This window comes from Meles meles, chromosome 4, assembly GCF_922984935.1.
Source record: "Meles meles chromosome 4, mMelMel3.1 paternal haplotype, whole genome shotgun sequence".
NCBI lineage: Eukaryota > Metazoa > Chordata > Mammalia > Carnivora > Mustelidae > Meles > Meles meles.
In genome coordinates, this window is record NC_060069.1 from 78,796,265 (window position 1) to 78,809,813 (window position 13,549).

Below are 13,549 nucleotides of genomic sequence, written 5' to 3' on the forward strand. Positions count from 1 at the left end.
TGTTTATGTGCTAACATGGAAGGATTAACAAGATATATAGTATAACTCCATCTGTATAAAAAATCCAGATATATATGCTTATAAATGTATAGAACATATCCCTAGGAAGCTGCACAGCAAACTGGTCACTGTGGTTGCATTCAAGAGGGTAACTAGATGGTTGAGGGCCAAACTGAAAGGTGAGGAAGTCTTTTTGGGTTTTTTTGGTCTCAATAAGCTATTTTATTGAAGTTTTTGTACATACAGAGAAGTGCACAAATCATAATTGTATAACTGACTGAGCTTTTTTCCCATCTTAAGCATTTTTAAATGCACAGTTTAGTATTAAGCATACTCACATTGTCATGTGAAGTAAGTTTTTTAACCATGTACTCTTCTGTATCTTTTGTTTTTGCCTAAGCATGTATTACATATTCCAAAAACACACTTTTGAAAATGTAAAGCACCTTAATACCTTATGGTATTACCAAATGTTGGATGTTACTGAATTTTAAGATTAAAAAAAATTTAAAGTCTACTAGGGCACATGTAATTATGGAAAATTGATATGGGAAAAGAGTTCTGCAATTCCAAATCTATGCACATGTTCACTCCAGACTGTATAAATGTGTTTTTCTTTCTTAATAGTAATAAAGCTTATCTCTCAGCAAATCCCATTAAAATGCTGTAAAATAAAGTATGCCAATTTATCTTATCCTGTGAAAACCCTAAAAATATATTAGCTTGTCAAAGTCTATGGTGAGAATCTTCTAAATGTTATGTTTTAATAAAGTAATTTCCCAGCTGTTATTACTTAGGCATTAGTTTTTAAAAATATGCTAGGGCAGAAACTGCACTTCAAAAACATTGTGTAGTTCTGAGGCCTTATTGTCTTAATTAAACTTGGGACATAATTCCTGAAAATTGAATGCAGAAATGTGTTATATTGTTTGGAATGATTGAGTCTACCGTATATGGTGCAAAGTATTTTTGTTTTTTTTTTTTAAGATTTTATTTATTTAGGGGCGCCTGGGTGGCTCAGTGGATTAAGCCGCTGCCTTCGGCTCAGGTCATGATCTCAGGGTCCTGGGATCGAGCCCCGCATCGGGCTCTCTGCTCCACAGGGAGCCTGCTTCCTCCTCTCTCTCTGCCTGCCTCTCTGCCTACTTGTGATCTCTCTCTGTCAAATAAATAAATAAAATCTTTAAAAAAAAAGATTTTATTTATTTATTTGACAGCAAAGATCACAAGTAGGCAGAGAAGCAGGCAGAGAGAGAGAGGAGGAAGCAGGCTGTCTGCGGAGCAGAGAGCCCGATGCGGGGCTCGATCCCAGAACCCTGGGATCATGACCTGAGCCGAGGCAGAGGCTTTAACCCACTGAGCCACCCAGGCGCCCCAGTGCAAAGTATTTTTTTAAACTACTATGATTAAATTAGATCACTGCTTTGCAGTTCAGAAACACAGTATCTCAGTAGTAAAGTTTTACTAAAAGTAAAGAATAAGGTGTCAATAGTTCCATCAATCACAATTTAATTTTCTCAGAAAGCAGTGCCATTGACCAGGTACATTTGATGATATTACAAAGTATTAAGAAATAAAAAGATGAGTAGTCTCTAAATAAATCTAATACAGAGGCTGTGTATGAGAGTGTTTCTAGACTGTTTTATTCCATAGATCTGTTTATTCTTGTCCAATATCAATTCTTTTAACGGAAACTGTTGAATAGAAAAATAGTGTTAATAATGACTTAAATAAAAATAGCAGGTTACCTGTATACCTGACCAATGTGATAATTTCCAACTGCATCCACATTAGGATCACCGCTGGTCTGGATGATTGATAACAACTTTACAAATCACTTGTTTGACAAATCCATACTCTAAAAAATTGTAATATGTCAGTACTCTTAGTTCTCCATTTCCTCTCCTGCCATGACTCTCTTGTCCTCTACATACTGATCTGTTTAGGAACACTATTGTACTGCCTCTCTCCTGCTCACTGACAAATTTTATGTGAAGTCATAAAAGGAAAGTGCTCTCTTCAGTGTGCACAGGTTGAAGATACTCCTATTGCAACTGAATACAAAAATTTCTACAGGAAAATTAAATTATTCTTAATCAAATTAGTAACTGAGTCTCTCAGAATGAAGAGTCGCTTTAGATAAATGCTGGGTATTAACTGGAAAAACGTAATTGTACTAAGTCCACTCAGGAAATACAATAAAATGAAGACACCAGACATTAGATTTAGATATTTTTCATATCTCATTCTTCTCAACTGAAAACAAACTCTAACATACTAAGAAAAATACAAGTAAAGATATTATACATATGGTGCAGAAAAATATCATAAACAAGGTCATTTTTCCATGAATGCTTGTGGGATTTTTAGTCTGGGATTTTTGTCTTATTGGTAAGAGTGACAGGCACAGAAAATTTGACAGACTACTATCACTACTCTAACAGAACTGTAGGCAACTAGCATTATAGGGAAGTTGTAACAATTTTAAAAAATTAAATGGATCAATCACACACAAGGAGCCACTTAGGTTTGAACACACTGGAGAGCAGAAAGGGAGTTGGTTTATGCTTCCGAAATCAAGATCTGAAGATCAAGTTAGTTTATAATTAAGGAATCAGAATTTGGTGTCTGGATCTTCTTCTTTATACTTAAAGAACAGAATTTCAAGTAGTTCTAAGACGCATGAAGAGTTGTCTAAGAAACAATTTTTTGATTCTTAACTCAAAAACTAGATTATTTCAAAGTATTTCATATCTTGATGATACTTAATGACAAATGATGCCAAGCAATCATAATTATGTTTTATTTCATGTGATATGGTACTGTGGTTATATAAGAAAACATATTTTTCAGAAATGTATTTGGAAATACATAGGGGTTAGATGATAAGAAATCTGGAATTTGCTTTAAAATACATTTGAGATATCAGCAGAAATAGAGATGGATAAAACAAGTATAAATTTTGAAATCCTGGGTGACAGATACACAATTATTATACTTTTGTAGTGTATATTTGAAATGTTTTATTAAAATTTTCTTAAACAAAAAGAAATAGAACTATGTGGAGTTAGAGGATTTCACACCACCTGATGTTTTAAAGTGGATAGTTCAAAAGACAGTCCTTTTGCTTAGAGTTCCATTATTCACTGGACATTTACAGCTTAGAATATGGGTACTGGTGTAGAGATTAAAATGTTTATTCTTATTAATATGTGTCACTTAAGAAAACCAGTCAACCTTTTTTTAGATATATGGATGAAATTCAACTGCAAAGAAGAAAAATACTTCAGAGAACACTAGATTTTGTTCTGTGAGTAAGTGAGTATTCAGCAGCTATTATTTCCCTATAGGAACATAGAATTTAGTGAGATGTTTTTCTAACTGCATTATAACTGGGCTACAAATTCAACAACTACATGGGCTCATTTAATATGTTGCCCAGGTTCCTCTTCATTTAAATAGAAGTAGGTGTATTTATATGTAGAACAACTGTTAAAAATGTATTTTTTGAGTGACAGGAACAAAATGCTGCTTGTTGGAAAAAGCATTAAGACAAAATTGTGCTCCCAGTCTGGCTTTTGCACCTGTCTAAACCATTCAGGAAGAAATCTGGCTGGGCCCTTAAGTGAGTTCAATTCTTGTCTACCCAGAACAGCAGCTGCTCAGAGATAAGACTTTAAAATTTCTCTTGTTCAAGCTTGAATTCTTTTTTATCAAAGCCAAAAATCTCTTGTCGTAGCAAGGAATTATTCTATTATTTTAAAAATTAACCTAATGCAGAATTTCTTTTCTCAGGTAAGAAGTGAGTCATTTTTATATTTTTCTACCTATTCATATTATTCTCTTGAAAATTAATGTTTCATTCTAGGAAAGTAAATTGAAAATATGATGAGGCTTTATAAACTTCATACTTTATAAACTGGTCATTTCATATACATAAGCTATTCTAAAGTAATAATTTGAAATGTGGTTAAAGATTTATATGAAAAAAATATTCTCCATACGTCCATAGGATGCAATACTTTGCAGACACTAAATTCACACTTTAGAGAATAAAGACTAGGAAAATGAGGCATATGTAGAGGAAAAACAGTATATTTGTGATCATAAAGCTTTGTTCTAATTTTGGAAAATATTTTTCATATATGGAAAATGGAAACAAAACACACCAAGATGATAAAATCTTGGTTGCATGATTTCCTTTACCAAACTTTCTATAGTTTTCAGATTTTCTGTAAAGATGCATTTTCATTTAAATCAGAAAAAATTTACTTATGCTATTATGATAGCCATACCTCTTTTAGGATTGCTGACACAAACCACAACCATACGGAATGATATTTTGCACAAAATGTACCTTTTCTACACCATATTATTTACCTATCACAAGCTATGAGAAATAAAGTTTGCCCCCCCCGCAACTACCAAAAAAAAAAAAAAAAGAACTCTTAGATTGGAAATAATTTCAACATAAAAGCTGTTTTTTTTAAAAGGGATAGTAAGTTTTATTTCCAAATAAGGTCCTGTTTTTAAGACTCTCAAATATATAAATATATTGATCAATTTCAATTTTTATTTAGCCAGTACAATAATATAGTAAAAAGCAATTTATTCTTTATACATAAGGGTCTCAGATAATTGACATGGCAGTCCCAGTCATCGAGAGAAATTCTTTCCTTCCACTATACATTGTGGTGGCAAAGAGCTTATCAGCAGATTGTTATGGTTCTTTTGATCATAAACAAATGTTCCCTAGTTCCAATGAGGTATAAAGGTCCATAAAGAAAATATATTAGGTGATCCAAGTTTTGACACTAGAAATAACGCATATTACATTCTTTACAGAATCCTGAGGGCATGGGGCATGACTTCTACAAATTAATAGTAGAGTCCACAGCATTAGGCATATAATAGAAACCTAAGAAATATTTGAAGAATGAATTACATTTCCATAGGCAATTCTTCATTTCCCTGCTGTTTAGAAGCACAGTTTAAAATTGTGGTATGCTGAGCTACAGCAACTTCTTCCTAGAAACATTGCCAAAGGCAAGGGAATCAAGGGCAAAAATGAACTATTGGGACTTCATCAAGATCAAAAGCTTTTGCACAGCAAAGGAAACAGTCAACAAAACCAAAAGACTACTGACAGAATGAGAGAAGATAATCACAAATGACATATCAGAGAAATGGCTAGTATCCAAAATCTACAAAGAACTTATCAACCTCAACACCCAAAGAACAAATAATCCAATCAAGAAATGGGCAGAGGACATGAACAGACATTTCTGCAAAGACTTCCAGATGACCAACACACACATGAAAAAGTGCTCAACATCCCTCAGCATCAGGTTAATACAAATCAAAACCACAATGAGATACCACCTCCCACCGGTCAGAATGGCTAAAATTAACAGTCAGGAAATGACAGATGTTGGTGAGGATGTGGAGAAGGGGGAACCCTCCTACACTGTTGGTGGGAAGGCAAGCTGGTGCAGCCACTCTGGAAAACAGTATGGAGGTTCCTCAAAAAAGTTGAAAATAGAGCTACCCTAGGACCCAGCAATTGCACTACTGGGTATTTACCCTGAAGATACAAATGTAGTGATCCAAAGGGGCCCGTGCACCCGAAAGTTTATAGCAGCAATGTCCACAATAGCCAAACTATGGAAAGAACGTAGATGTCCACCAACAAATGAATGGATAAAGAAGAGGTGATATATATATACACAATGGAATACTATGCAGCCATCAAAAGAAACGAAATCTTGCCATATGCAATGGCGTGGATGGAACTAGAGGGTATTATGCTGAGCGAAATAAGTCAATCAGAGAAAGACAATTTTTTATCATATGATCTCTCTGATATGAAAAATTTGAAAGGCAGGGCGGGGGGTCGTGGTGGATAGGGAAAGAAAAAATGAAACAAGATGGGATTGGGAAGGAGACAAACCCTAAGAGACTCTTAGTCTCATGAAACAAACTGAGGGTTGCTGGGGGGATTGGGGGTTAGGGATAGGGTGGCTGGGTTATGGACATTGGGAAGGGTATGTGCTGTGGCGAGTGCTGTGAAATGTGTAAGACTGATGATTCACAGACCTGTACCCCTGGGGCAAATAATACATTATATGTTAATAAAAATAAAATAAAATAAAATAAAATAAAATAAAATGGTGGTATGGCAGAAGCCTTTTATATTAAAAGGACTGTAGGAATGACTATGGCCCCCTCTCATCCTGTAAGTACTTCCCTACTTTTATGCAGATATTTACAATGTTCAGTGATAGAACTAAGCATTATTTGATTAGATGCTACCAAATGGCATTTCTTGATCCAGCAACTATGTCATACTCTTGTTGTGTTCCTTGGCTCCTAATTCAATGGTTTATACCTACTGAACCACAGAAAGCCCAAAGTCTACGTTAGAAATTCCTCAGTTCAAGGATCGTAGTGCTTCATTCTATCAAATATGACCTTGAAATCTGCAAAGTTCATTTATAAGAAATATCTATATTAACATATTTCTGAGAACAAATTTTTAGGTGTCAAAAATCACAGAAGCTGTTAGGTGTCTTAACATAAAATGGGATCCTGAAAATTAAAACCTTAAATGTTAGCGGAGTACTCTCAAGCCACCTTTATTAAATGATTAAAATTAGAGGTTTATGCAGCAGAATACTAATTAGTATCATCTATGACTAATACTATTTAGTCATCTTGATGAAGACCCTGCCTCAGACTTTAAGTCTGGAAACAAGTATGTGCATAACCCTGAACATTCATTGTTTACGAAAGCTTATTTAGAAAGGTGATTTTATTTCCTGTTTTATGACAATATTCTCAATGAAGAAAATAGCAGTCAAGGCCTATCTTGTACATGGAATATATTCACTTTCAACTCAGTGTGTAAGTCAAAGTCAGTGTCCTTCAAGTACTTCCAAAGGGCAAAATAATTTTTTTAATTTAAAAAGACTATAGATGTAAGTTTTAGCTCCTGCTAAGACCAAGGAGATGGAAAAAGTAACACCCTGTGAATATACATAGGGGTTCTTTGACCAAAAACTGGTCCTCATACATAGGATACCCTTAAGGAAATGCTAACAATTTATAATTAAAAATAAGGCTGATAGATTTGTCAACCTGCTTCTAAGCCTTTAATATCTAATATCTGATATGTGGTAACATAGCTATCCTTTGTAGACTTGCACGATCAGCCTCTCATTTCTGCAGCTCAGAAGATTAAAAGTTCATGTTTCTGCACAAAGTAGAAATTTTCAGAACTGTACCAGATATAGGTAAATTTTTATATTAAATAATCAATGTTTCTTAGGATATAGGATGGATGCCAAAAACATAGCATCTCATGGTTTTCTCATTGATTTTCCTGTCCGTTGATTTTCCTGTCCATACGTATGCATTTGTATTTCTTCTCAAGCAAATATAAATGGAAAGGGAAAGTAGTATTCTTGAGAGTAAATTGCATGCCAGAAGTGCCAGCTTTTAGCTTTCGTGTTTTTGATGAAATTACAAGTGTTTTTTACTTAAGAAGGTATATATGAGAATATACTGTATGGCAACTTTCACTGAATTTCAGCTCTGCAACATCAGGTACAAAAAAAGTTCTAAATACATAATAAAACACTAAACTTCAACATATCACTTTTTTTTCCCAACATATCACTTTTACAGTTTCCTTTTAATTTTCTGATGAAACATTTAAGGTACAACATTTAGGGTAAACATTGAAAATGAACATTTTTGAATTCAAGACTACAGATATTATTAATTTTTTTACTCCAATCTTTTAAACATCAACAATTTGATTACAGGACTTTACCAGCCTCATATTATTTAATAATTCTAATTTTATATCCAAAAAGTATTTGCCCACTTTTAAATAATTAGTAAATTAGTAGAGTGTGCTTATATTGACATCCTTGATATACTGAACTAATGGTTATTTAGACGATGGTAGTGTTCAAATTAGAAAGTGTCAACAACAATAGCATATGTTGAATGCAAATACTTTCAGCAATCAACTAAATACCAGATTAACTACAATACAATACAAACTACAATACAAATACAATACAATACAATAGAAAGTCCTTTACAAAGTGTAAAGGACACCAGATTATCATTAAACAATATTTACTGAATACTTTCTACATGTCAGGTATTAAGTTAGCAGTAAAGGAACCCAATGACACATTATGTTAGCAAATGGGCTAATTTTTATACAAAAGATGGTGGGCATGGAACCCTTCTGTGTTCTTTAAGGTTTATAACCTTTAGGAATTTCTTAAGTTGGACTTATATAAGTAATGGATACTCATTTTGTCTGGGGTTAGAGTAAAAGGGGTGGGTCAAATGACAGACTACTTGAAATAAATAGAAACACACATTCTCTTTCTTCTTTACTTTCCCCAGCCCAATTGTGTTTACGTTCTAAACAGTTATTTGTGGAGAAACAAAATGATAAGGATGAATCTGTTTTATAAAGTTAATTACGATAATTTCATCCTAAATTTTTATGATATGGTTGTCTGCATTTGAAGAAGGTTATGGAAAGTGATAACCGAAAGACCCACTGACATGTAACCGATGGTCCTTTTCATCCTAAGCACAGGGAAGAGTGTTCTTTGATGTATGCCTACTATTTGTGGTCTGTTACTATTTCTGACCCTGACTCTTGGGTTCATTGCCTTTGCTCAGACAGTTACCCAAGAGTTTAAATTACACTTTTGCTAGACGTTTTAAAAAAGGTACTAATTATACACTCACAGTTTAGTTAAGGCCATTGCTATTTTTGATATAATTGCGGACATAATGCAACTTAAAAGTTGTCATAATCTTCTGAAATACTACCCATTGTAGTGATGTCACAATTAATAAGAATCATTTCAACAGCTCAACAAGTCTATGGATATATTTAGTTAGTCCTTACTCTTCAGAGACTTTTAAAAGAGCAAATCATATTATAGCACAAATTTTAAAACTTGTCAAGATGGCATTAATTGTAAATGTCCCAAAAGCTCCTAAACAAGTTAACTAAAACAGCATTATATAATTTTTCTGAATCCATACACCCCTTATTGTAATTTATAACCTTTACAAGGAAATGTTAACCATTTTATTTTTCTATATTAATAATTTCATACTTTTTAAACCAATTATTCTTTCAACTGTTACTTTCATGTTATTTGGTTTAAAAATAGTACTAACACATAAGCCAACATAATATTTCCCTTTATGTGTGTACTCTCTCTCTCTGACAAATAAATAAAAACTTTAAAAATATATATATATTTCCCTTTAAAAACAATAATACTATGTAGAAAACCATTGGCATTTTAAACTTAAAAAAAAAAGTTTCCAAGTTGCAAAGATGTAGAATTTAATCGATCAAAATAAATTAGGACACCAAGTCAAAATTCAAACTGGCAAAACATTTGGGCAAAAAAGTATCACAAAGGGCCACCTGGGTGGCTCAGTGGTTAAGCCTCTGCCTTCAGCTCAGGTCATGATCCCAGGGTCCTGGGATGGAGCCCCACATCTGGCTCTCTGCTAGGCGGGGAGCCTGCTTCCTCCTCTTTCTCTGCCTGCCTCTCTGCCTACTTGTGATCTCTCTCTCTCTCTCTCTCTCTCTCTGTCAAAAAAGAAAAAAAAAAAAAAAGTATGTCAAAGCCTCCCGTCTTGGGAACCCAACTAGTATTGTGTTACCATTTTTTATCATAGCCAAAGGAAGAACTAAAACAAAACAAAACAAACACAAAACCCCCCAAAAACCCACACACCCTCACCCAAGAAAACTAGCTTATAATGAAGCAATTAATTAAGTTCTGGATCCCTTCTTCCTAAGGCATCACGTTAATTCACTTGCAACTGTCCACAGGTTTGACATTTGTTTACCTGAAGTGTTAAATGCACCCACTCTCTCCGTCCCTGCCCTATTTGTACTTTTGACAGAGGAGTCCCTTTACAAAGAAGACTAGCTTTGTAACAAAGCAAGCAAAGAAAACAAACAGTGCACCTGGCAACTCCAACCACTCCGACGTGAGAGACAGCAGAACTCTCCAACTTTGCTGTGCTCTCAGAAACGCGTATTTATGAAAACGCTGTTTTAAAAATGTGTTCCTTTTCAAACAACTGTCATCTTGTAAGACATTCTCTGCCTCTCATTTGGAATTGAAACAGGTGTGGAAGGGGTTCCCTAAGCATAATTCTCACCAGAAGTTCCACCTAGAGAGGTCTTCGTCACCTGCAAAGCTCTGCGGCTGCGAAGGCGGGCCTCGGAACGCGGGAACCAACACGAATACCCCAAGTCCGGCCAAGTTGAGAACAGCGGGCACTTGGGTTTGTGTGCGGGGAGGGGTGGGGGCCGGGGCCCGCACCTCTCTTCACCTCACTCTACCAGATCCTTCTCTCCTCTCCCTCCCACATCCCCAATCCTTTCGCCCTCCCTCCCACACCCCCAAATCTTCCTCTCCCTCAACCCCCCCTCAAGCCTTCTCTCCTCTCCTTTCCACATCCCTAAGTTCTCGACTCCCTTCCCTCTCACGCCCTCGAGTCCATCTCTCCCCCAAGCCGCCTCCTGAAGTTACTCAAATTCCCTCTCGCCTTCCTCAGTTTTCTCACTTTCCCTTAAAATAGCTCCCTTCAAGATCCCTGATCTTCCGTGCAACCACGGGCTCTCGACCCCAGACACTCACGAGAAGAAGGGATCATCCTCAAAGCTGCTGCTCAGCATCCCAAACATGCTGGCTCTGTCACGGGCGGCGGCGGACGCGGACAGATTGGAAGACGATGTAACTTGCCGCAGCCGCGACCGGAGCCAGGGTTCCCACACGCAGTCAGCGCTACACACCCGGCTAAGAAGGCGGTGCCCGCCGGGAAAGGCGGCGCGTGACGCCGAGCTGCTTTCCCATTGGACACCGGTCTCTTGACGTCACTAAGACGAGGCGGGGAAAACGCGCCGCTGCCATAGCAACTGCGATCAACACAGTGGAAGCGAGAGGTTTGGTTTCCCGCCAGCCAGGCAACCCTTCATAAAGTCTTCTGAGGGACGAGATAGCTTGTTCCCAGGACTGCAGGAACACAAAAATTAGACCACCCTCTGCGTGACCTTGGGCAAAGCGCTCTCGGCCTGGAACCCCAACTCACTTTTCGGGAAAGTGGAAATGGGTCAAGATTTGGGCTAGATGGCTTCCAAAGATCTAGTCACTTGCAGCATTTTGTTATTCACGGGAAAGAGTCTTATATCCAAAACACTCCGTGATAGCTGGTCCAAAGCTGTGCACAAATACTGAGAATAAACATGCAACAAGTTTTTGAGTACAGTTAATAAATAATGTACTCAGTGCTTACTTGAAAGAAATGAGCCTTATAAAATTTCACAACCTTCTTTGCCTTATGCGAGTCTAAAATTCAAAGGAATATTTCCCAAAGTGGGAATGCTTAAGTTTTATGTAGACATGATATTTAAAAGCAAGATGAGCAAGTTGCTCTCTTTTTGGTCCTCTTTCCAGTCTCCCATTTCAAGGAAGAAGTCTCACTTTGATGCCCGCATGTCTTTAACACTTCTCCAGCAGTCCTTAACCTAACAGAGTAGGATTCAGACAAAACGTCTGCACCATATCCAACTAAGATTCCATTACTATATAGTTTTGTTTTAATTATATTTATGTGTTAGCCTTCTGTTTATGGCAAGTGAAAATGGTTTTCAATTTAAAGCAGTGCTATACATTAATAACTAGTCTTTACAAATGTAAGTGAAAATATGAACTAATTTAAGGATATAGCACAGGTGGGATTTGGACATGATGCGGGGGAAGGGATATGACAGTGCTATTCATATTAATAAGTTTTGGAAAACACTGTCCTGAGGCCTACTGCTAGTCTAAAGGCAGGTGGAGGAGAAGGTAGAAGAGAGGACGCTAAAGAAAGAGAAGAATGATGAGTATAAGAATAGAGAAGATGCACTTTGTATGTCTACTTTAATACAGTGGGCTCCCCAGCCTCTCTAGGAGGCTGTCCTCTGGAGACAGAGAGCCATCCAGGGCTCCACAGGGCCTCCTGGGATCAGACCAGAGAGGTGGCACTGTTCCAGCATGAAGAAGCATGCAGGACCTGATTTGAGGTGACAGGAGTACTCAGGGGTTATTTTGGGAGCTGGAAATTTAATACTTTGGACCTCTTACCCCCCCACCTTTAGCCAAGTTTGCTGGCAGCCTCCTTTTCCTGAGACTGGTGGTGTGAGGTAAGGGCAGATTTTATACTGTCCAAGTTCAGATACCACAACCTTTCCACAGCCTTTCCAGGGAATAGGCTATTTTCTTCTCCTCTGGCATCAGAATGAAGTTCAGAGGGTATATATATATATATATATATATATATACACACACACACACACACACACACACACACATACATACATATCAGGGATTTCTAAATTAGTTTCAAGGTAAAAAAAATTGTTTTAGAAGATTTGTAATCATTTCCTCTTTAAAATAGTACAATCCAAGATGTTAAGGAGGGCCACATTGTTTAAAAACTAAAACCAGGTGTGCCTGGGTGACACAATTGGTTAAGTGTCCAACTCTTAGTTTTGGCTCGGGTCATGATTTCAGTCAGGTTCCTGAGATGGAGCCCCACCTCTGGCTCCACGCTGGGCATGGAGCTTGCTTGTTTAAGATTCTCTCTCTCCCTCTGTTCCTACCCCTCCCCCACCCAAAATCCTTAAATGAAATGGGGTAAATGCTTGATGTAAATGATAGTATTAAAATAGTTTGGATTAACATTGAGTAAAGCACCTTGTAAGAAGAATTTCCACCTTGTTCCCATGGGGATTTTTCTTAGACCTACAGTGCTAAAACCTGAAAGCTTTAGTCTGGGCACAGGTTAGTCGCAGAGTTACCTGGAGTTCTCAAAAGCAATTTGGGCCTAATAACAAGTGTTTTTTTTTTTTTTGTTTTTTTTTAAGTTTAATGGAATAAAGGGGAGAGTTGAAGCTGAAGAGACAGCATAGTTTCAAACTGATGGGAAATGAAAGAAGAGGTAGGAGAGGATGAATAACCCAAAGGGAGCAATAGGAATGGAGATCAGGATTAAAGGGGATAAGGTCCTTGATTTGGCTATAAATAGAATCACAATAGCTGATATTTATTGAGTGTGTGCCAGGCACTGTTGTAAGATCTTCATATGCATTGACTCATTGAATCTTCCTAGGATTTTGTGGAGGAGAGATGGTTTTTATCCTCATTTATAAGTGATGCAGACAAAACACAGAGAGGCTAAATAAATTGCCAAGGTTTGCACAGCTAGTTATTGAACAGGGTTGGAGGTCTGGAGTTTTCCCCAGTGTGGCTGGTTGCATGGAATGTGGGTGAAGCAGGTAATCATTTCTCAAAATCATGCTGACCAACTAAATAATGGGTCCAAACTAAAAAGCATAAAATTCTGTGGGAATATATTCAACCAGCAATTTGATTTTATAAATATTTATTGAGTGTCTACCTTGTGTCAGGCACTGATCTAGACATTAAGGTGTTGC

General features: G+C 36.8%; 1 protein-coding gene across 3 annotated transcripts in view; it reads right to left on the reverse strand.

The window, feature by feature from the left end:
• Positions 1-10,841, reverse strand: part of MLF1 (myeloid leukemia factor 1) — a 36,096-nt gene extending 25,255 nt beyond the window's left edge. For all 3 annotated transcript variants that reach the window (XM_046002772.1, XM_046002775.1, XM_046002773.1), the window contains exon 1: positions 10,710-10,841. In XM_046002772.1, coding sequence (XP_045858728.1) covers positions 10,710-10,756 — 47 coding nt within the window. In that variant the 5' untranslated portion in view covers positions 10,757-10,841. The remainder of the gene's footprint in view (positions 1-10,709) is intronic.
• Between the last annotated feature and the right edge of the window lie 2,708 nt (positions 10,842-13,549).